Source organism: Peromyscus leucopus, chromosome 17, assembly GCF_004664715.2.
Source record: "Peromyscus leucopus breed LL Stock chromosome 17, UCI_PerLeu_2.1, whole genome shotgun sequence".
In the NCBI taxonomy this organism is placed as follows: domain Eukaryota; kingdom Metazoa; phylum Chordata; class Mammalia; order Rodentia; family Cricetidae; genus Peromyscus; species Peromyscus leucopus.
In genome coordinates, this window is record NC_051077.1 from 54,587,341 (window position 1) to 54,610,352 (window position 23,012).

General features: G+C 56.3%; 1 protein-coding gene across 1 annotated transcript in view; it reads right to left on the reverse strand.

The window, feature by feature from the left end:
- The window catches only part of Ell (elongation factor for RNA polymerase II), a 47,193-nt gene extending 26,881 nt beyond the window's left edge, over positions 1–20,312 (reverse strand). Inside the window, exon 1 of the mRNA XM_028856925.2 lies at positions 20,157–20,312. Within this exon, the coding sequence (XP_028712758.1) occupies positions 20,157–20,291 (135 nt within the window). The 5' untranslated portion in view covers positions 20,292–20,312. The remainder of the gene's footprint in view (positions 1–20,156) is intronic.
- Positions 20,313–23,012: the final 2,700 nt, after the last annotated feature.

Consider the following 23,012-nt stretch of genomic DNA (forward strand, 5'->3'; position numbering starts at 1 on the left):
CATGAGCAGTTACGTCAGTGGGGAGGGACTGTATCAGAGGAACCGCCCTGGCTTACGGACACCCATGCGTCCTATCTCAGGGTGACATACTCTCATCTCTGGACAGTCTGTGCAGAGGCTGATGTCCAGCATCTGTCTACTGGCATCTCTTCAGGAAGATAACTGACCCCAGCACAGAGAGCCAAGCACACTGGAGCACAGCAGGGCCCACGAAGAAGCCTGAGTGCAGGAGACACACACTGACAGGTCGTGCTGCCATGGTCTGCTCAGAATGGGTGTGGGATTCAGAGAGGGAGCAAAAATGCTCGCTCGCTCGCTCGCTCGCTCGCTGGGGCAGCTGCGCCCAGCGGCCCTCCTAACAAAGGCTGCGGTCTGACCCAAGCCAGCTCGGGCAAGCAGGCCCCACTCGAACAGGAAGCACGGCAGGCTCTCGGTGGCGCGGTGACACCTGCCCCTGTGACACCAGCACTGGCGAAGCTGTCTGTGGTGGCCAGCCATGGGGATGGCTGGGACTGCAGCCCAGACTCCTCAGCTTTCTTTCTGCCACCATTTATTATTTGCCTCGAGACAAATCGGCTGATCTTCAAGGCGACAAGATAAGCATGAGGCGGAGGCAGCTGAGCCCCTCTGCTCAGAGCTCTGCCGCGGTGCCGACCTCCCAGGAAACAGTCACTTTGGGGAAGTTTCTCAACAGTTTTATTGGGTCAGGAGATTACCGAGGAGAGTGAGGGAATGCACGCCTGTCAGCCTGTGTGCCCAAGCCTCCATATGGCTCAAGCCTCCACGACCTCAGATCTCAGCTTCTGGCCCCACAAACCAGGCTCCAGCCTCCTCCAACAGCTTTCCAGATGTCCTCAAAAGGACACTTCTCCAGGATATCTGTCATCTCAGCCCAAATGCCTGGACAGTGGCTAGTCTGGCCTTGTAACCCTGAGGTGCCCATGCTGGTGCTCTGGGAGGCCCACGCCCCCATTTGGATTCCTCCTTACAGCTGTCTACCTGGCTGACTCCCAGTCTGCTGGCAACCTTGCACCATCACACTATCCCATAGACAGCAGGTAGGGTAGGCACAAATGACACAAACCCATCCTAATATTTGTGATCCTTCAACTAACATGGACCCTAGGTCTGGCTAAGCAGAGGCACACAATGACATTGATCACACGTGCAGCCCTGGTGTCCTCTGACCCCTAGTCACCGGGTGCAATGGGCCAGGGAGGACACAGCCCGCCCTCTATGTGCCACCTCAGACACAAACCTGCCATCAGAACACTCACGGCCCCCCTCCTATCCCCATTCCACACATGGCTGCACATGCATGCACACACGCGCACACACACACAGAGAGACTGTCTGTGCACAGACACACCTACTTGCTTTCTCAGGGGTCTTTGAAGAAGGAGGTGACCACAAGCGCCAGAATCCAGTCCTGCCCTGAGCCCACACTGCACGCAGCTCACCTCCCAGCAGTTCCCTAGCACTGAGACAGAAAGGAGCAGCCCACTGCACTGAGCCTCCAACTGGATTCTTCTCGGCCATTCTGGCTGTGGAAAAGATCTTGACATACACAGTGGCAGCCAGGGGAGGGCAGGGCCTTGTGAAAACACCAGTTCCAGGATGGTCCCCATGAGCCTGGTACCTGTCCACAAGCAGATGCCTGGGTGACACAGGCCCCTCAAGGGAGAACTGGGTGTGGGAGGAGCTGCCAAGGGTAAGGACAAACAGCAGAGCCGAGCAAAGTCTACTGGGGGAGGCAGTCCTCATCAATACTCCATGTGCTCCATGCTCCGGGGACTGAGGCTCAGACAGTTCAGCAGGGCAGAAGCACCCTTCAGTGCCCACGACAGTGAGACCTGCAGAGACCAGGCCTGGAACAGCCAGGCACACTTCCTCCTTCCTATGGCAGTAGCCATCTTCCTAGCTTGAGGTCAAGGGCAGGAAGCAGCTTTGCTGAACACTGTGCCCTTGGCCACGAGGGCAGTCCAGGTGCTAGCAGGCAGGAGGTGGACTCACTGTGGTGGTCTGTGACACCAAGTTTCTGCCCTTGATGGCGAGAAGTCACGGCATAACTGTGAGCTACTAACACTGCCAGGTGCCGTGAGGATGTGGTGACAGGGAGCTCCCAGCACCACCATGTGTAGTGTCTGCCAAAGGTGACATCTCATTAAGACCAATGGCAGATGCTACCTCCCCTGTACTGCCCTGGGGGTGCAGGTGTCCACACACAGGAGCCCTGCTGCAGTCACATGAGGCATGGGGGCACACACCTAAAGTCCCTTCACTCAGGAGGCGGAGGTAGGAGGATCAGCAACTCAAGGAAGGCCTTGGCTATAGCGCCAGTTAGAGGGCAGCCTGGCTCTGCTCTCCCTGCCCCTCTCAAGCTGGTGGGCAGCACACAGCAAGGGAGCGCCTGCCTCTGCAGGACGGAGGGCCCCATAAAAGGTGTCCTCCTCTGTTCTGTTCCCAGATAGTGCTCCCTGAGCAGTGCTGACCGTGTGGGCTCCAAACCTTGTGAGTGCTGGGATTAAAGGCATGTGTCAAAAAGTGGGAAAACCAAGCCAGGCAGCTGTGGCGAACGCCTTTAATCCCAGCACTTGGGAGGCAGAGCCAGGCGGATCTCTGTGAGTTCGAGGCCAGCCTGGGCTACAGAGCGAGATCCAGGACAGGCACAAAGCTACACAGAAAAACCCTGTCTAGAAAAAACCAAAAGAAAAAAAAAGTGGGAAAACAAAGATGTCCTTGGGTATGCGGAAATCTGCACCTCTGCACTGGTGGCTTTGGGACTCTGCATTCATCAGATCTTAGAGAAACAAATGCACACATGCCTGGTTGGACATGCTGGGCCTTCAGGCTCGGTGTTTGGACACCCTGTCCCTATGGTGTCACTGTGTCCAAAGGAGGAGGAGACACTAAGGTGGGACCTAGGTGGGAAGGGGGAACTAGGGACAGACAGGCTTTTCTGTAGCCTGGCCCCACTTGTAGCCTGAGCTGTGTTTTTCATCTGTTGTCACAGTGTGACCGGCCACACACCTCCTGCCAGCACACACCAAATCTCTTCAGTCATGAGACTCAAGAGCCAAAACAGAGCACTGTTCCGTTCCTGTCCGTGGGTGTCCTGCCTCAGTGACAGCAGAGTAACTACTGCAGTGGCTGGCTCAGGAAGGCTAGAGAAGGGAGCCTGTGGAGCATGTGCCAAAGGATGAGCGAGCAGCTCCCATTGCCAGCTCAGGTTGTTCTCTGGCAATGAATCTGGCTGCATCCTGTCTGTAACCAGGCCTTCAGGGAGGGTGCACCCAAAACCAACAAAATAAGCTGGGCAGAGCAGTTCACCCTGTAAACCCAGCCTGGTCTACACAGTGAGCGCCACACCAGCCAGAGCTGCACAAGGAGACAGACCCTAACTCAGCAAACAAACCAAATGAAATAAACTGGCAGAGGAAATTTCAGAGCAGAACACCAGGCTACAGGATGGTCACTCATCACCGCTCTTCGTCAGACTGCAAGTAGAGAGCAGAGAACGGAACAGGAAATGTGGACAACGCAGTCTGGAGCGGTAAAGAGCAAATTTAAAGTGGACGAGGTGGCTTTGCACAAAGCACAGAGGGACAGACCATAACTGCTCAGAGCTCAGAGAGTCTGGCACGGCCTTGACTCCAACACAACAGGAAAGTGCCCCGAGGCCAGCCCCCCCCCTCTCAAACATGCCCGAGGGGATAGAGAACCCTTCTGGAAAGCATTCCTTTGAGATTCTCAAAAGACCACCTGCAAGGATGCTCTGCTGTGACAGGCATGGCTGCCTGGGGACATGTCCTCCAGGTTCAGCTGAGCAGGCACAGTCCCAAGGCCCTGAGGTGCTGGTTTGGATTCACAGGCAGGCAGCATGCAACGGTGGTGGGGTCATGGAAGCTCGAACCAAGGTTCCAGAAGAAAAGTGTGTGAGTTAGGTAATGTGTACCCAGGCTGCAGGCTGCATGAAGGCCCCTGAGAGGCACAAGGCTAGGAAGGTGAAGCCTCAGGTACAACGCAGACACCTGGATGCCAGGATAGCCAGGAACACGGGACACTGTGCTGGTTAGGTTTTTTTTTTTTTGTCAATGTGACATAAGGTAGAACAATCTGGAGAAGGGAATGTCATATGAAGAATCACCTCCATCAGACTGGCCTGCAGGCAAGTCTGGAGGCATGGCATTCTCTTGATTAATGATTCATGTGGGCAGTGCCAGCGGTGGTCCCGGGCTGTGTAAGAAAGCAGGCTGAGCAAGCCAGTAAGCAGCATTCCTCCACGGCCTCTGTTTCAGCTCCTATCATGAGTTCCTATTCTGACTTTCCTTGATGCTGGACTATAACTACAAGCTGGAATAAATCCTTTCCTCAAGTTGCTTTTGGTCAGTGTTTTATCAAAACAACAGAAAGCAAACTCACACATGTGCCCAGTGAGGAAAGCTGTGGGCACAGAGCAGGGTGAGCCCAAAACAAAGGTTCCGCTCACCACAACAGGCCATGGGGCTGCCCAAGCCTTCAGAGCCCAGAGGGCGCTGCTGTGAGCTTCAGATACCCAGAGATCCCAGTTTCCCATGCCTCACTGTGTTTTAGCCATGCCTATACCTCTTTTTGGGGGGGAGGGGTTGCTCTGTGCCACTGTATGTCAGGAACATGTGACTTGAAGGTTTTTTGTTTTTTGAAACAAGGTCTCATGTAGGCCAGACTGACTATAGTTACAGATGACCTTGAACTCTTGATCTTCCAGAACAACAGGCATGACTGCATGTCTGTAACTGGTTGGACTTCACAGAGACTCAGCAGAGACTCTGGACTTTTAAACAATGTTGAAACCTTTGCAACTGTAGGGATTGGGACTGTGAGCACCCAGATCACTTCATATGAACATGAATGGTTCCCACAGGCTCATGTGTGGGCATACTCTTCCCCAGCCAGGGGCACTGTTGTGTGTGTGTGTGTGTGTGTGTGTGTGTGTGTATTTAGGAAGAAGAATCTGGTGGAAGAAGTGGGTCACTAAGGGCAGATATTGAGGGGTACAGGCCAGCCCTGCTTCCTCCTGCTTCAAGGGTTCCCTATTATGCTGGCTGGTATTCCCTCAAAAGAAAGTCAAAATGGTAGGTGTTTTGTTGGTGACAGACGGTACTGTGAACTGGACCCTGTTACAATGCCCGTGAACACAGGCGTACGTGCTGTGCAGGTAAGAGAAAGATGTCTCCAACAGTCCACTCTGCGCTGAGAGATGAACACTGCTCTGAAGGGTTGGGGAGCTGAGACTGCCGCTGGGTGGGCCGGTGCTCACCCAGCATGTGTGGCCCTGGCTTCCAGCACCACAAAAACAGAGAGACTGCACACCCACCACTCAGGGATCAGACAGGAAGATCAGGAGCTCAAGGTCATGTTCAGCTAGAGTCCAAGGCAAGCCTGGCCTTTATCTGACTGCCTTTAAATAAACAAAGGCAGTTATTTGAAGTTATTAAAGGTCTAATTCTCCATAGGAACTCTCGGAACCAGCCAGGATGATCTATCTGTTTCTCAGAGAGAAGGTCTGGGGTGGGCAGACCCTGGGAGGGCGGGCACCTGTGCTCCACACTGTACACCACTGAGTGCTGGGAAGAAGACCTCTGTGGGGAAGCAGGGCCCACCAGGACCAGGGCGGGTTTCAGTCAGCTCTAATGGGGCAGAGCTTCTCCCCCCACCCTGGGCACAATGGCCAAGGCCAGGACTGGGAACTCAGGTGCACAGGACAACTAAGAGGTCCCTGTCCTGGTGCTCCGGGGCGGCTGCAGGAGAACAAGAAGCACACACATCCAGGAACCCTGCCTCACTCAACCTGGAACACACAAGGGCCCTGGAAGCAGCTGAGCTTAGAACGTTCCGTCCAACATGGGTGGGCCCGTTTTACTCTGTGACCTTAGTAAGATATTCAGCTTCTCTGGGCTTTGTCATAGGGAGGTAGAAACCTAACTCTCTTGTGGAAACAGTGTGTGCAACAGCTCCAGCTGCACACAAAACACAATATACACGCCAGCGTTGTGTACACACATGCAGACACAAACAGCACACACAGAGTCTTAGCTCCCTTTAGCTTCTGCCTCGCTTTACTGAATGCTCCTTTAAAATCTTCAAACAAAACAAGACCTACTTTGATAAAGGGACCTAGGCCAGTCCTGCAGATAGCCCAAGTCAGGAAGAGAATCTACAACCTTGCATGGGACTGTGGTGACAGGCTTGCCTCCTGCAGCCTCAGAATTCCATTGTACAGCACTTGGAAGGCAGAAGCAGGTCAATCTCTGTGAGTTCAAGGCCAGCCTGCTGGTCTACATAGTGAGGTCAAGGACAACAAAGCTATGTAGTCAAAACAAGAGGGCTGGAGAGGTGGCTCAGCGGTTGAGAGAGCACTGTCTACTCTTCCAGAGGACCTGGGTTCAATTCCCAGCACATGACAGCTCACAACTGTCTATAACTTCAGTTCCAGGGGATCAAATACCTTCACACAGACATACATGCAGGCAAAACACCAATGCACACAAAATAAAAATGAATTAAAAAAAAGAAAACCCAGTAACAAAGAATCCCATGTGTCACCCACCTGCTGCTCTCCAGCCAAGGTCACAGTGTGACCAAAGGGGCAAGGACCAGGAGGAAAAGTGCTGGGCAAACTAAAATCCCCATCGGGCCGCTGATGAGACAGGCCCCAACAAAGACAGGAAGAGTGGGCTGGCTTTTCCCAAAACTGTCTCATGACCTAAAAATCACCCAGCAAGATGCTGGGCAAGGCCATAAAGGAAGCTACTTGGGCTTTGACCCTGTATCACCCAGAGCAGCAGACACAGACTGAGATCAGTGCACGCCTGGGAGGCACACAGAGCTCAGGGTAAGGGCAGCAAGCACAGTTCCACTGCTCTGCCAGCTCTTCAAGTCCTAACAAGCTGCACACCAAGTAGCCAGACTCAAGGGCAGGGAGGCCACTTGTCCAGCATGGGCAGGCAGAGCCAGCTTTTCAGAATAGTGGCCATGCCACCACCCAGCAAGCTGACACAACAGAAGCAGGGTGCGGGGTCACCTGAAGCCATGATGGGAAGCAACAAGTGCAGCCAGCGTGAGTGAGAGACGCACAGAAGCCACTGGAGACAAACTGGAGCCAGAGAGGTCCCACTGGGCGTCTGGACAAGAGGAACCGGGGTGAAGGAGAGAAAGCCCTGGGGGTGCACCAGGAGAGGGACCGTCAGATGATCAGATCCACTGGGGGCGCACCAGGAGAGGGGCAGTCAGATGGTCAGATCCACTGGGGGTACACCAGGAGAGGGGCAGTCAGATGGTCAGATCCACTGGGGGTACACCAGGAGAGGGGCAGTCAGATGATCAGATCCACTGGGGGCGCACCAGGAGAGGGGCAGTCAGATGGTCAGATCCACTGGGGGTACACCAGGAGAGGGGCAGTCAGATGGTCAGATCCACTGGGGGTGCACCAGGAGAGGGACCGTCAGATGGTCAGATCCACTGGGGGTGCACCAGGAGAGGGACCGTCAGATGGTCAGATCCACTGGGGGTGCACCAGGAGAGGGACCGTCAGATGGTCAGATCCACTGGGGGTGCACCAGGAGAGGGGCAGTCAGATGATCAGATCCACTGGGGGTGCACCAGGAGAGGGACCGTCAGATGGCCAGATCCACTGGGGGCAACAGCAACCTGATCCCCACCGGGAAGTTCTCCTGTCTCCAAAGGGAACCCTAACCCAGGCCAAAGGAAGCCCGTCCACTGTGTGTACGTGGTAGACATACATGGGATCCCAGCACAGGGCAGACTGAGGCCGAGGGATCCCACAAACTGCTGCCTGGACTGCAAAGTGAGACCTTGTCTCAAAAAATTAACAAATGAGGTCCAAAAGACAGTTCAATGTGTAAAGTGCTTGTGACACAAGCCAGAACACAAGTTCAGCCTCCAGACCCCACACAAAGGTGGAAGGGGAGGACCAAGTGGCTCCATAGTCCTTTGCCCGGTAAAGACGCTGTGGCATGTGTGCCCCCGCCCCATGTATACATACATATATATTCTTAGAGACAGCAGCTGACTTCGTACCCCTGCCTGGCCTGGAACTCACTATGTAGACTAGGCTGGCTTGAACTCACAGAGTGCCTCTGCCTCTGTGAGGACTAAAGCCAAGAGCCACCTTCCAGTTGGAAGCAAAGGGCAGTGCCCCTGACTCTGCCAGGCCACGACTGTGGTGACGTCTGTGCCTTCTAGTGTTTCCTTCCATTTTAAGCACTGAACACTTCTCATCCAATGCTCTGGTGTGCAGTTAGGTAATACAGGGACCAGGTACGGGTCAGTCCTGACCTGGCCTATGAGCCCCACGCCCCACCCTTCCATCCTAGGGCTTCCCCTGTATTCAGACGCTCATCCTGAGAAAAGTGGGGCAAGCCTGTGGGCAGTCCCGATGGGCACTATGACTACCTCGTCACCTTCGCTAGCACAAACACACCATTTTAGCCTCCTGCTTGACCACAAGTGGCTAAGGGCCAGAGCTGTCACAGGACAGCAGAGACAGAGGGACTGAAGTGGCTAGAAGCACCTCCTCTGGAAGGTGGGACTGTTGAACCATGGAATGGCCACACCTTCTCAGGTCCAGACAGTGCAGCCTTGCCAGCTCATACCCCAATCACCTCCTTCCTGGAGTCAGCCATGGTGTCCATCTGCCTCCCAAGGGAGGCCAGGGACCTGGGCTTCAGAGCAAAGGTACCTGGCTGCCCCCGGCTGCCTGTCAAGCACAAGCAGAGGGGTAGTCTCACAGGGCAGATCAGGACTACGGCCCAGGAGAGCTGCAAATATGATTCCTGTTGCCACCTCGCAAAGGCCTCTCAGTGACTGAGCTGTGTTCCCACCAAGCCATCCTTCGGCTTCTAGGACACCCAAGGTCCACATGTGGGGACTCCAGCATGCGGACTGAGGTCTGGGGTCTGGCCCTGGCTCTCATCCTAGTCTACCTTCCAGATATGGGTCACAGATGCATGGGGGCAGGCAGCTTCTACTGGTACATGCCAGTCTGTTGCCCTGGTGTGGCCACACCTTAGATAAAGTACCTGGCCTGCAGGTGATATGCGAGTCCCCTCGGGCTCCCTGCTGTAGGCCACCTCACTCTAAAGTACCACATGCCCTGACCCTGGGGTAAGGCGTATGGCAGGGGTTGGGCACACCTGCAGCTCTCCTGAGCTCCTGAGCCTCCGGGCGCCACAGCTATCCTCACTGGCGTTCCTGTCACCTCCTAAGGTAGCCAGGATTTTAGTGTACTCACACAATAGAGGAGCTGGGAAGGAAAAGGGAGGGTGGGGACATCTGGGGTCCCAGGACAGACAATCATCCAATCAAGCCCCTGGGCAGTACCACTCCTTGAGGACAGGAGCTGCGCCCACCTCATGAAGCTACAACAGTAGTGGCTAGGGCCCTGTCAATCATGCCAGGCTCTGGAGACCCCTGTTCTGTAAGGATGGAGCCTGACCTTCCTAGCTGAGAGGAAACAGAGCATCCTCCCTGGGGGAGATGCTATGAAAAAGGGAGAAAGCAGGAGGAAGACAGCAGGGAGGGCCAGACCTCAACTCCCAGCCTGCTCAGCACAGCAGGCTTCCTACCTGTGGACAGCCACCAACAGAGAAGCCTTGTCAATTGGGGGAGGGGTGAACGCCCTGGACCCCCTGTGGCAGACTGGCGCAAGCCCCCACTGTCCCTTCCCCACATCAAATGTCCTGAGCCAAGCACATTTCCCTGGAACAAGCGGTGGGTGCCTCAGGCCAACTCCAGAAATAGAGCCCAGGAAGGAACACGCTCTTCTAGCTGCAGTCTGCCCTGCCCTCAGACAGCTCCCAGGGAGATCTCCACCAGTCACACCACCCTGAATGCTGGCCCCCTGGAGACATGAGGACGCACATGGGAAAGCCTTCTCGAGTCCAGCTCCCACAGACATACACTCACCCCAGCTGTCCCCGTCTGCTGGCCCTGCCGCAGGACAGCCGCCATGCGGACCGCTAAACCTCTGCTATGGAGGCAGCAGCCACTGGGCTGGTGGGGAGAGAGGAGGGCTGCAGTCAGCGCCCAGAGTGAGGCAACAGACCAGATGCTACGCTCCCTTCCCTCGCGCTGCAAGGCTCCAGCCCACCAGGGGCCAGGGCAGGGATGCATGGCCTTTAAACAGCAAATGTGTCAGCCAGCTCATGGACACCCAGGTGTCCCCCAAGTCCCTCTGCAAGCAGGTGTCCTGTGGATCTGTGGAGGTCCTGGGCTACAGGCGTCCCCAGGAAGCACCCTGGGGAAACCCAATGTCACCCATGGGGACGATGTGATGTCGATGGACATCCCCTGACAGGACAACACCAGAGCCATGGGACTCTCTCCCCAGTCTCAGTACAACCCTGAAACCACCGCTGGGGCATGGGTGGGGGTGGGGGCGGGGTGGCTACATGGGAGGGCAGGGCCAACACTCTCAGCTTAACAGCCTGTCGTCTCACATGATGTCACGCTAAAACATTATCTACAAGGACAGGGCAGCCTGGACGGGACCCTTGGCTTGGTTTAGGGCAATCACAGGGACAGTGTCCTCTCCATCTACTGAGCCAAGAGCAGCACAGGACACCAAAAAGGATCGTCCCCCTCACAGCTGTGACAACGGAGGCTGTAAGGACCCTCTGGAAAACCAGGCAAGCCACATAAGGACATAAGTCCTGGACCATCAGAATCCTGGGGACAAGCCTTCAGAAGCTGAGGGCAGGGAACACCTGGGGTCCTCTCCTGACGGTCCTGCCTACCTTCTAGCCTCGGGACTGACTGTGGATGTGACAGTGTCCTCATCATCTCAGAGCCTTGCTGGGCCTGAAGTCACGCCCGGATGTGGGGAGACCACGAGGTCCATAGCAGGAAGCGTAATTTCCCTGAAAAACCACTGTTTAAGAACAAGAAGGAAGGAGCGGGGGTGGTGTGGAGGTGGCACAGCTGTGACCCAGCACTGCGGCAGGAGGACCTCAAGTGTTTGGGCAGTCTGGGCTACATAGAGAAACCCTACCTTAAAAAACTAAGAGAGAAGCTGGATATGGTGGCTCACGCCTTTAATCCCAGCTCCCAGGAGGCAGAGGCAGGTGGATCTCTGAGTTCGAGGCCAGCCTGGTCTACAAAGTGAGATCCAGGACAGCCAGGGCTACACAGAGAGACCCTGTCTCAAGAAACCAAACAAAAACAAACAAAACAACCACGAGAGAGGGGCCACAAAGTTGGCTCAGCAGACAGTGACACTTGATGTGTAAGCCTGGCGACAAACACAGCCAAAACTACGTAGAGACCCTACTTCAAAAAAATGAACCAATTTGTGAGAGAGAAGTGGGGAGCATGGGAGAGACAGAGACAGACAGAGAGAAGAGGGAGGGAAGGAGACCTTGAGTTACCCGGGCCTGAAGGCTGGCACTCCACTAGGAAGGGCAGGTGAGGGCCCCCTCAGCCCACAGATCTGGTGTTTGCAGGGCAGGCAGTCATGCCACCCATGTGCACCTGAGTACACACACCCCTGCTGGAGGTCAGGGCTTCCCCCCACAGCCCATGAATTCGATACCAGACACCCTCCCTCCTCCCCTCCTTCCCACTCACCTCCAGCCAGCGACATGAGACCAGTCTAGGAGGGAGAGCATGGCGAAGGGACGACACACAGGCAAGGAGACAAGAAGGCCTGGTAGCCAAGGCTGCCCCACCTGTTCAACATCCCTAGAGGGCAGCTCCTGGCTTCATGGCCTTGGTGCTGCTCCAGCCAGGAGAAATCTCAGTTCCCCACAGGCCACCTTTCTCTTTCACAGTGCCAGGCAAGGCCAGCACCATGCCTGAGGCCACGGCCGACCTCTAGTCAAGGGGCTAGCAGAGCTGGATCTGACATCAAGCGTGGGACACTGCCAGAGCCCTGCTGCTGTGAGGCTGGGGAGCAGTGAGGACGGAGACCCTCCTCCCCTCCATGGGTTAAGGACCACCAAGGCTCTCCTCAAGCCTCTTCATCCTGTATCCCAAGGGTACCGGCTTGGAAGCCTTTCCAACAACGGGCAGTGGTCACACCATGTCACTAAGCCAGGAGGCCACTAGGACCTTCCTGTCACTTGGCCCTTCTGAATCAACAGCCCAAGCCGGTCTCCAGTGGTAAAGGTGCTTGCTTCAAGGCTGACCATCTGAGTCTGCTCCTAAGACTACATGAAGGTGGGAGGGGACTCCAGTACTGACCTCTGACCTCTGACCGCCACACACACACCCTCACTTAATTACAAATAAAGACAAATCTAGCCAACCGTGGTGTCGCACACCTTTAATCCCAGCACTTGGGAGGCAGAGGCAGGTGGATCTCTGTGAGTTCTGGGCCAGCCTGGTCTACATGGTGAGTTTCAGGATGGCCAGGACTACACAGAGAAACTTTGTCTTGAAGATACCAAAATGAATAAATAAAGATAAATCTAAAGGGAAAACTGCAGGGAGTCATCACAACGGCACACCTTCACTCTTCACGGCGCTGGAGTGAGGGGAGCACACACACACTGGAGGATAGGCTGGGCATGCGCAGTGGTGCAGGTCCAGCACTCAGGAGGTAGAGGCAAGGGGTTCTCTATGAGTTCAAGGATATCCTGGTCTAATAATAAGTTCTAGGACAGCCTGGGCTTTGTAGAGAGCCCCTTTCTGAAAACACACAAACAAAACCCAGCAAGATGGCCAGGGTGAAAACAGCACCGGGCCTCTCACCGTCTCGGGCCGTTTCTTGTGATCTGCAGCCTACCCAGAGGGAGCCACACAGGCACGGCGGCATGGCGGCATGGCACGGGAGGCACGGCACTGGCCATCCAGCTTTCAGAGGGCTAATAAGGGAGGGGCCATGTCTGTATTAAAGTAAGACAGGCACCATCCACTGCCCCAAGACACCAGGACCCAGGGTGGCACAGTGGCCTTGAAGAACCACAACCAGTGACTGTCCCTTGGCTTTTTGAGGGGGACGTGGCTTGGTCACACCCTCTCCAAGCGTGTAGGACAGTCACTGGGGAAGAATTCAGCAGAACATATTAAGAGTGGCATCCCCAGCTGGGTGGCCATGTCACACGCCTTTAATCTCAGCACTCGGGAGGCAGAGGCAGGCGGATCTCTGTGAGTTCCAGGCCAGCCTGGTCTACAGAGTGAGTTCTAGGACAGCCAAGGCTACATAGAGAAACCCTGTCTCACAAGAGAGACAGAGACAGAGAGAATGAATGAATGAATGAATGAATGAATGAATAAAAGAGTGGCATCCCCACACTAAGCTTGGTCCTCCATGCAAAAGATGACCAGAAGGGCTACTAGACCTTCAGAACTGCATCCACACCTCTCAAGAGTCTTAGCTGGGCTGCATGGCTCCAAGGCGGCACACTACAAAGCCTGCTGCCACACTCAGCTGGAGGTGTGGCCACGAGTCACTGAGACCTTCCAGCCACCTTCTCTGCATTTCCAGTCACACTTGCCCAAGTGATGGAGCCCCTGCCCCCAGCCCGGGCCTCAGCACCTCCTGCATCTGACTGCCACTGGGCCAGTAAACAATCATGCAATGCGCTGCTGACTCTAACATCTGATGCTGAGTCACTTGAAAACCTGGAGGGACAGGCTATTTCCAAAATGCCACACCCATTCAAACCACCTTCAAACTGCAGACATGGTGCTCACCAGATGACTATGGGTAATGGCACCTGACACCCTGAGTTCAATCCTCAGGACCCGTGTGGTGGAAGGAGAAAGCCAGCTCCTACAAGCTGTCCTCTGACATGCACGCACACACGTGGCCAGGGTACTAACTACTCCATGTCGTCACCTGCCTGGTAGAGCCCAGGCCCTGGGGTGTCATCTCTATAAAGAGAGAACAAATGGAAGTGGCCAAGAGAACAAAAACCATGGGGACAGAGAGAGAAGAGTGAGGAAGGGAAAGAGAGAAGGGAATGAGGGAGGGAGGGAGGGAAAAGAAGAGCGGGTCGTCATGGCACACACCTATCATCCCACCACCAAGGGGTGAGGCAGGGAAGGCAGCATCCTGGGCCAGTCTGGCCCTAAGTGAGAACCCTCCTCCTTAGACCTGCCTCATGCATTTGTCCTCTGCCTGCTCCTGGGATGCCATGCCAGCCAAGGCCCAGAGCTTCTGGCCTCCTCTGGGCCTCACTGCCTCCAGCTTGCCTCCCCCTGCTCAGCATACCGCTCCTGGACCGCACCAGTGACCCGAGTGCTGACTTCTCGGACCTTCCCTAGCGCACCTTCACCCAGAGCACTGGTGTGCACAGGAAAGCACACCAGGACGCCAGCCCTCAAGCTCCCCACAGCAGGCCTTCCCAGGGTCACACACCACACCCAGCACACGTTTGACCAAGGCACACAGTGCCGCAGGGAGGCTGGGGCACTCAATCGTCACTATCTTCCTAGCACGCTCTATACCGGGGTCCCATCCCCAGTTACAAAGAAAAACTGAGGGACTGGACAGATGGCTCAGCAGTTGAGAGCACCAGTTGCCCTTGCGGAGGGCTCAGGTTCAGTTCCCAACACCCTCACGGTGACCCACAACCATCTGTAACTCCAGTTCCAGGCGATCTGGCACCAGGCATGAAAGTGGTATATCGATAAAAACATCCATTCACACAAAATAAAAATTAAAACAAACAAACAAAAAAAAACAGACCGGCCAGGAAAGCTTGGCTGGAGTGCAGCTCAGGGGTGGCCACCCACACAGGCTTTAAGGTTTCAGGGACAACAAACTGTCTACAACCAGGGAAGAAAGAGACACAATCGCATGCATGTCTGACCATCAAGAGTCTGTGGTGGCGCATGCCTTTAATCCCAGCACTCGGGAGGCAGAGGCAGGCAGATCTCCGTGAGTTCCAGGCCAGCCTGGTCTTCAGAGCGAGCTCCAGGCCAGCCAGGGTTACACAGAGAGACCCTGTCTCCAGGAGTGGGGTGGTAGGGTGGAGAGGAAGGGGATGCCCCCAGGCTGCAGGCGCAGTCACAGCTGTCTTCTGTGGGGCTCCTCCGTGCCAGCTGTGCACACAGTAAAAAGGAGACAATGTTTCCCATGTGCTAAAAACAAACAAAAAGGGACTCTGGGGGTCATGGGGTGCCTGCCCCCACCCCAAACCCTTGGGCCTGGTTTCTCAGCAGGGAGCCTCCTGCCTGCAGGATGCATCAGAGCACAGGCTGTGACACTGGAGGACAGTCTCCTCAGGATGGCCTACTTGGACACCAGCTTTTCTTTTATTGAACTGTGACACAACTGGGTGTGGTGGCCAACACCTGTCCCCCAAGCACTTGGGAAGCAGAGAGGGCCAGCCTGTGCTACATGACACCTGTCTAAGAGGAAATAGAATGAGAGCAGACAGAGCATCTACCTGCTGTGGCTCCTACACACTAGTGTGAGGCCACTTGAGACACTCCCAGGGACCCATGGGACTGCAGAGCTGACACAAATCCACTCATGAGACTCAAGAACACCCAGGTCAACCAGCAGGAGTCCAGTGTGTGCCCTGATCGCCCCATCCAGGGTCTCCCGTGGGCCTGGCTTGGGTGAGTAGGAAAAGCAGCCTTGTTTTCCACGCTGGGTAGTTCCTCCCTCAAGGCCGCCAGGATGTCACAATCCCGGTGTGCTGTCAAAACTGCTTGCAGGGTGATGAACTCTGGCCTGCAGATGAGTCAACAGAGGGGTGGGTTCCGAGTGCCTGCTGTTTACACGCCGTCACCGTGGCCACAGTCAGGCAGCCGGAAGCACAATCAAGGGTCACAGTGGCCAGGGAGGTGCTGAGTCCTCGGCACACACAACCGTCAGCCCCTGAAGACTCCATCTCCAGGCTGCTTCCCTCTTGCTCTAGTTTTCGGAGTACTCAGGTCAGCACCATCCAGCACCTCCCTGGAGACACACACGGGGAAGCCACGCCCCAGCAGGCCAAAGGCACAAGGCCGCCACACTCTGATGCCCACACCAGCATGCTGCACCTGCCTGGCAGAGCCACAGCCCTCTGAGGCCTTGATGCCTGGCTCCGGAGCCACCTCCCTGCTTAGAGGTTCTGAGAGGTGACTCAGCCTCTAGAGCCACCACCTGTGACCTCACCTGAAAACTGGACCTGCTCCCCGATGGGGCTGACTGGAATGGATGGCACAGGCAAGCAAGAGGTGATCCCAAGAGGAGGTGATCCTGTCACACTCCAGCTTCTTCTGAAAACAGGGCACAGCACAGACATGCCAGTGAGGTGGGACGGTCCCTCAGTCACTGAGTGTACTCTAGGGACACTGGCAGACTGGCCTGAGGCCCCTGTGCATGGAAAGGAAGCCTGGGAAAGACCCCTCTGTCCATGGTGTACCTCAAGGAACACTAGCCCACTCTGTTCAGGGCAGTGTCCTGGTAATTCCAAAAGGCTGGAGTCCCCAGGGATAAGTGAACCACGCCAGGAAGGTGCAGGCTTAGCTGGGGCTCCTCTCGCCCCACACTCAGCTTTTTCCATGGTGCAGCACAGTGAGCCAGGCCCCCAATGCCCTTCGAAGCCTTGTCTGACCATCAGAGCCTTCTTCACTACTTCTTCCTCCTCCTCCTCTTTCCTTCTTCTTCTTTCCTTCCTTCCTTTTTTTTTTTTTTTTTTTTTTTTTGGTTTTCCGAGACAGGGTTTCTCTGTGTAGTTTTGTTGCCTGTCATGGAACTCACTCTGTAGACCAGGCTGGCCTTGAACTCACAGAGATCCGCCTGGCTCTGCCTCCCGAGTGCTGGGATTAAAGGCGTGCGCTGCCGCCCAGCCCTACTTCACTTCTTACTGACATCTACCCTGGTGGATCTCCCTTGCCCATCTCTGCCAACTCTAGAGGATTCTAGAACATTAGGTGTAACATGAGGGGGGTACATCTCAGCGCCTCTGGGACCACAGGCCCACCCTATGCTGACAGGGGAGGGTGTTATTTCTTGGGAGGACAGTGCAGGATGGGCCCAGAAAGTGGCCTCCTACAGGCAAGTGACAGCTGCCCAGAGACAGGGCAGAGCAGAATGCAGGCCAAAGCACTCTCAGTAGAAGCTGGGGCTCAAGTGGGAGTGGAAGTCTGCAAACCCAAGAAGGGTCTGGAGGGGTCAGGTCCTTACTAGCCCATAGGCTCTCAAGGCTCTGCTATGTGGACCCTGCTGGAACCCTCAATTTTCCCTGACCTCTCTTTCCACCAAGGACAGGGTGGGCGCATGCGGCCACCGAGCCCACCTAGCCAACACGGATGAACTACAATGGAATCTCATGGCTGTCAGGGACGTGCCTCTCAGTAGCCTCTCGGTAGCCAACAGCTGTTCTGGAAGGATGAGAAGACCACATTTCCTTATCTTTTCTAAAGCCACACCCACTGCGCCCCAACACACATAGAAGTGCCACATCAGCACCAGTTTGGCTTGGGAACTTTTTAAAGTTTGTTTAGCCCAGGCTGGCCTTGAGCTCCTAATTCTCCTACCTCATCCTACCCAGCCCTGGGACCCCAGGCAGTTTGCCTGTGTTTTTGTTTGTTTCTTTTTTTACATTCCAAGAGAAAAAGCCCCAAGTCCCAGGTAGGATGGACTCTGGTGGTCCCTGTGGCTGTGCCTTGAACTGGCATGGTCTTCTGTTCCAGTACAGGCTACCACACATTTCGCAGCCCTCTACTGAAACATACCCAGCTCCTTCCCTAGGCCACACACAGCCGTTCCACAGCTAGTTCCTTCAAGTCCCTGAAGTTAAGAAAAGCTCCTGGCAATTCAAAATAAAATATAGGATTGTGCTAAGGCACAACTGTCAAGCCAACCCGGGAAAGCCAAGGCAGGAGAGTCCTGAGTTCACAGCCAGCTTGGGCTACAGAATAGGACCATGTCTTTAAAAATAAGAGAACTGGTGGTACAGCTCAACGGTGAGCAACTGCCCAGCAGGCTCAAGACCCGGCGGCTGGAAAAGCCAGAGTAACCGACCTGCGCAGGTGGCTTTTAATGGGGCATAACTCAAAGCAGGAAGAACAGAAATGGTGCTGGCTCTCTGAGCGTCAGTTGTTGACCAGTACCTCTGTAGTCACCAAAGTTTCTCCAAGTCCCTCCTGACCACCGTCCCAAACCTGCCCCTTCCTGCACAGAGGTAAGATTAAATCCGAGCCACGCGTGGAAGCACACACCTTTAGTCTCAGCTCTCTGGAAGCAAAGGCAGGTAGACCTTGTGAGGTGGAAGCCAGCCTGGCCTACCTGACAAATTCCAGACAAACCAGGACTACATAGTGAAGACTTAAAAACACACAGCCAGAGCAGGGCGGTAGTGGCACACACCTTTAATCCCAGCACTCGGGAGGCAGAGGCAGGTGGATCTCTGTGAGTTCGAGGCCAGCCTGGTCTACAGAGTGAGATCCAGGAAAGGCGCAAAGCTACACAGAGTAACCTTGTCTCGGAAAAAAAAAAAGGAAACAAACAAAAACCCCAAAACAACAGAAAAAAAATACACAAAAAACCAAACAAACAAACAGCCAGCCAGAGCTTGGAGCCTGGTGGTGGCGGTGGCAGTGGCAGTGATTCACAGCGAATCCCAACACTCAGGAGGCAGAGGCAGGTGGATATCTATGAGTTTGAGGCCAGCCTGGTCTACAGAGTGAGTTCCAGGACTGCCAGGGCTACACAAAGAAGCCCCGTCTTGAAAAACTAAGCAAACAACGTATCTCTGAAGCTGGACTAGTGGTGTGTGCCTGTCTGCCACCTTGGCACTTAGAGAGTCATGAGTTTGAGACCAACCTAACATAGAATGAGGATCCGATGCTGACAAGAGATTAAACTTCAAAGTCGCGGTGCCACTTAAGTGCCGTGTCAGCTTTCCAGATAAACACAGGGTTGGACTGCCCCAAAACTGAATGCTGGCAGCCAGGCTCCCTCGTGGTCAGTCACCATGGGGCAGGCATGGCTGGCTTCCTTGGGGTGCGTGCATGGCGGCCTGCAGCTCCACAAGCGTCCTCACACGAGGAAAACCAAGCTTGATTAGGGATGTAACACACACCCGGAATTAAAAATAACAGTATGACAGTGCTGCTGGGGAGAAGGTGGTGTGGCAGCAGGCCAGGCCGCCGCCGCTGCCACCAGGTACCAAGTCCACCTGACGTGGTGACTCATGCTCTGGTCCAGCCGTTTCTGGAAAAAGTCCTGATCCTCCAGGACTAGTAGAAATGGCCCAAGGGGAAAGACTCCAGGTTGGAATCCTAACCAGGAAGAGTGGCTGGGCCGTCACACAGTGGCTACCACCCAAGTCCCTGCCACCCCGTCCTCCTCATCTGCAGGGTTGCTTTCCGCCTCATGATGTGGCACCCGACAAGGGAAGAACTAATCTTTTCCCAAAGAGCTTCAATCCTGTCCTAGAAAGGAGGAGACTGAGGCCCCAGCACAGGCAGGAAGTGGCTCAGGGAAGTGATGGAGAGACAGGCGGGAAGAGGTAGGCTCCCCAGACGCTGACTGGGGAAGGAATTCCTAGCTCGGCCAATGGTCCTGCGCATGTCCCGGGCAGGAAGAAACCACATTCCTTCCTAGTTACTCTGCTCCCTCGACCGCGTCAACACCCCCTGCGCCAGCGCAGGCAAACACACGTCCCGAGACACATCCGACACCCCGGTCACTTCCCATGGACACCTCCAACTTCGGCCCCGGCGGACCGGGCTGGTGCCAAGGCGTGGGTGGCGCATCCAGGTGTGCCCGGGGGGAGGGACACAGCCGGGGTCCCCAACGCCATCCCCAAACCAGGAGCAGTACCAAAGGCCTCGAAAGGGTGGGCCGTGCGGGGCGCCGACCCGGAGGAGGCCGCCACGGCCACCGTCGGCAGCTCAGTCCACGAAAAAGGACGGGTCCGGGGACGGAATGCCCTGAGGTCCAGGATCTGGGGTCAACCCGTAAGCTCCTGTCTATGGTTCCAAGCACGTCTGTCATCCCAGCACTGAAGAGGCTGAGGCAGGAGGATGACCGTCAGTTCAGGGCCAACCTGGGCTACGCAGGAAGGCCTGTTTTATAAAAAGCCGGAAGGGTAGGTCCAACCTGAGAGATGTCGGCGGGGCCGGCCAAGGTGTGCCAGGTGCGGACGCGGCCTATGCCCCCCACAGGTGCCCCCGGCGCAGCCCGCCCGCCGGGACGCCGCGCCGCTCACCTGGTGGGCCCGGTAGCTCTCGAAAGCCTTCAAGGCGCTGTCGGTGAGCTTCACGTGGAACACCGACACCCTGCTGCCGTCGCTCACGCGCCCGCACGACAGCCCGTAGCTCCGAGCCTCCTTCAGCGCCGCCATCTTGTAACCATCTCTCCCCCGCCCCCTCCTCGGCGACGGCGCCCGCGCGCCGGCCCCGCCCCTCCCCGCCGCCCTCCGACGCGCTGCATTATTCATGAGGCCCGCGCAGCCACGCCCCCTCCACGCGCGCCCCGGCGGAGCGGGCGGACGAGCGGCCACGCCCTCGGGCCCCGAGACCGCGAGTCCCGCGGCTTTAGCCACGCCTTTCCCGCGCGCCCCCCGAACGCGCCCGCACGAACCGCTACGCACTGGCCCCGCCCCACAGGTCTCGCGAGGCTGGTCTCGGCGGCCCACCGGCATCTCCCGGGACGGGCTGGCCACGCCCCAGGCGCTCGCAGCCACGCCCCCGGCGCTCACAGCCACGCCCCAGGCGCTCACAGCCACGCCCCCAGGCGCTCGAAGCCCGCCCTCATGCCCAACTCCGACAAAGCCCCTCAGCCGCGCAACCCGCCGCAGAGCTGTGCTATTTCTGAGAGGCTGGTTACGCTCCCCGACGCGCTCGTCACGCTCGTCACGCGGAGACCAGCTTGTTCACGGTTACCGGCCAGGAAGCCACGCCCCTCACCGCCCAGGCAGCCCGCCCTCTCCGAGGGAAACCTGTGGACGCGTTCCGGGATGGCCACGCCTCCGGCCTGCAGAGACCCCGCCCACACAGAAGTTAAAAAAGCACTACGCACTTAGCCACGCCCACTCCAGTTCACTGCCACGCCCCAGCCGCCGCCGAGCCCTGCGTCACTGAGGCGACGCTCACCCAAGCCCTACGCGCTCGGCCCCGCCCCTAGGGTCCTCCCGCGCCCGCGGCCGGGCTGGGGCACTATTCGTGAGGTAGGTATTCGCCCCTCTGCACGGCGGTTTCCCGGACGACCGCCGGCCCGCCCGCTGCACGGCCCGCCCGCTGCACGGCCCGCCACGCCCCCGCGCCGGGGAGCCCGTCCCGCGTTCACCGCGCGTGCGGCACGCAGGTTGCCAGGCCCTCAGACTGCTGAGGCCCGCCTTTAACAGCCTCAGCCCCTCAGACAGGCTGGGTTATTCCGGAATCGGCAGGTCGCATCTCGAAAGCCAACCCCCAACAGTTTGCCGGCCGGCCGGCCACGCCCCCACGTCCCCTCCGTCTCCGCCCCTGCACGATACATATTCATAAGCCGCGGACGGTCCACCTTCCCACGACCCTGGAGCCGGCCTCTCCCCAGCCCCGCCCCCACAGGCCTGCCCCTCAGGCCACGCCCTCATGCATTATTCATGAGCCTGGACCACGTGGACGCGCTAGCCCCTCCCCTCAGGTCTCTCACTCATATTTATGCTGTTTTTCCCTTTAGGTGAAGTCTGCGCAGACCCCGCGGGAGGTGGGCGGGGCCTGAGCGCAGCAGGAGGGAGGTGGGCCTATTGAAAGGCGGGGCTTGGGGCGTGGTCACGCAGACGAGGTACGCGGGGGCCCCGGGGTCCACTAGTGGGGATCCCAGCCCCGGAGGCCGCCCCGATGCACACAGGGCCGGTGTGCTGAGCGTCTCTGATGCTGAATGATCAGTAACAGGGTAAAACTCCCACACGCCACGGCTCGCTTCCCAAAAACACTAACGCGACATTCTGCACGTCCTCAGTGTTGCGCAATCACCACCACGGGCCACTCCAGAACATTCCTTCCTGGTAAAAACAAGCCTGGTCCCCATCTGCAGTTTTCCCTGACCCTTCCCTGTCACTGGCGTCTCTGATCTGCGTGTCCTCGTGGGCATTTCGTAGTGCGGCCACACATCCAGAGGCCTCTGAGGACCACACAGTATTCTGGAGCCTGTAATCAACAGCCGATACTTGCCCACCGTGGATGCTCACTGCTCACCTGTGGACAGTTTTTAATAGACTGTGAATTGCTGGGATGTGTCAAACTCCTACACAGTGACTCTAAAAAAATCTTTTGCCCGGGGCGAGGGGGTGGGGGTACATGGCTTTAATCCCAACAGATTTCCAGAGGCAGAAGGAGGAGGATCTCTGTGAGTTCTACGGAGTGAGTTCCAGGACAGCTAGAGCTACACAGAGAAACCCTGTCTTGCAAAAAACCAGAAATATATACATACATTATAATATATATCTATCTATATATATATGTATATAACCTTTAAGGGTTCTCACTATGTAGCCCTGACCGGCCTGGAACTCACCATGTACAGCAAGCTGGCTTCAAACCAGCTTTGCTTGCCTCTGCCTCTGCGCTGCTGGGATTAAACTCTCGTGCCACCACACCCAGTGTAAGATTATTATACATATTATTATGGGGGAGGGGTCCTAGCTGGTGCCTGTTTGACCTGCCTGCTTCACAGACTCCAGGAGATGTCTGGCTATTTTCCTGGAAATGTTCAGGAAATGCTTTGAGACAGCCTTGGTCTTCCCATACTGAGAGGGTAGGTGTGAGTCACCACCCACTTCTTGGTTATTTTTCTAAGTATGAGTGTTTGTGTCTGTGCACCACGTCCGTCCCTGATGCTCTCCAGACCACAAGAGGGTATCAGATCTGGAACTAGAGTTACAGGGGTTGTGAACCCCCATGCCACTAAGCCGATGTTCCAGCCCCTTGTTTTGAGGTATAGTCTCAAGATCCAGGCTGGACTGGCACTTACCACAGAGCTGAGGGTAACCATGAACTCAGAATCCTCTGGTCTCAGAGTCTGACTTGGGATGACTGGCGGGTCTCACCACTGGATCTTACTTTATTTCTACCCAGCCTCCAAA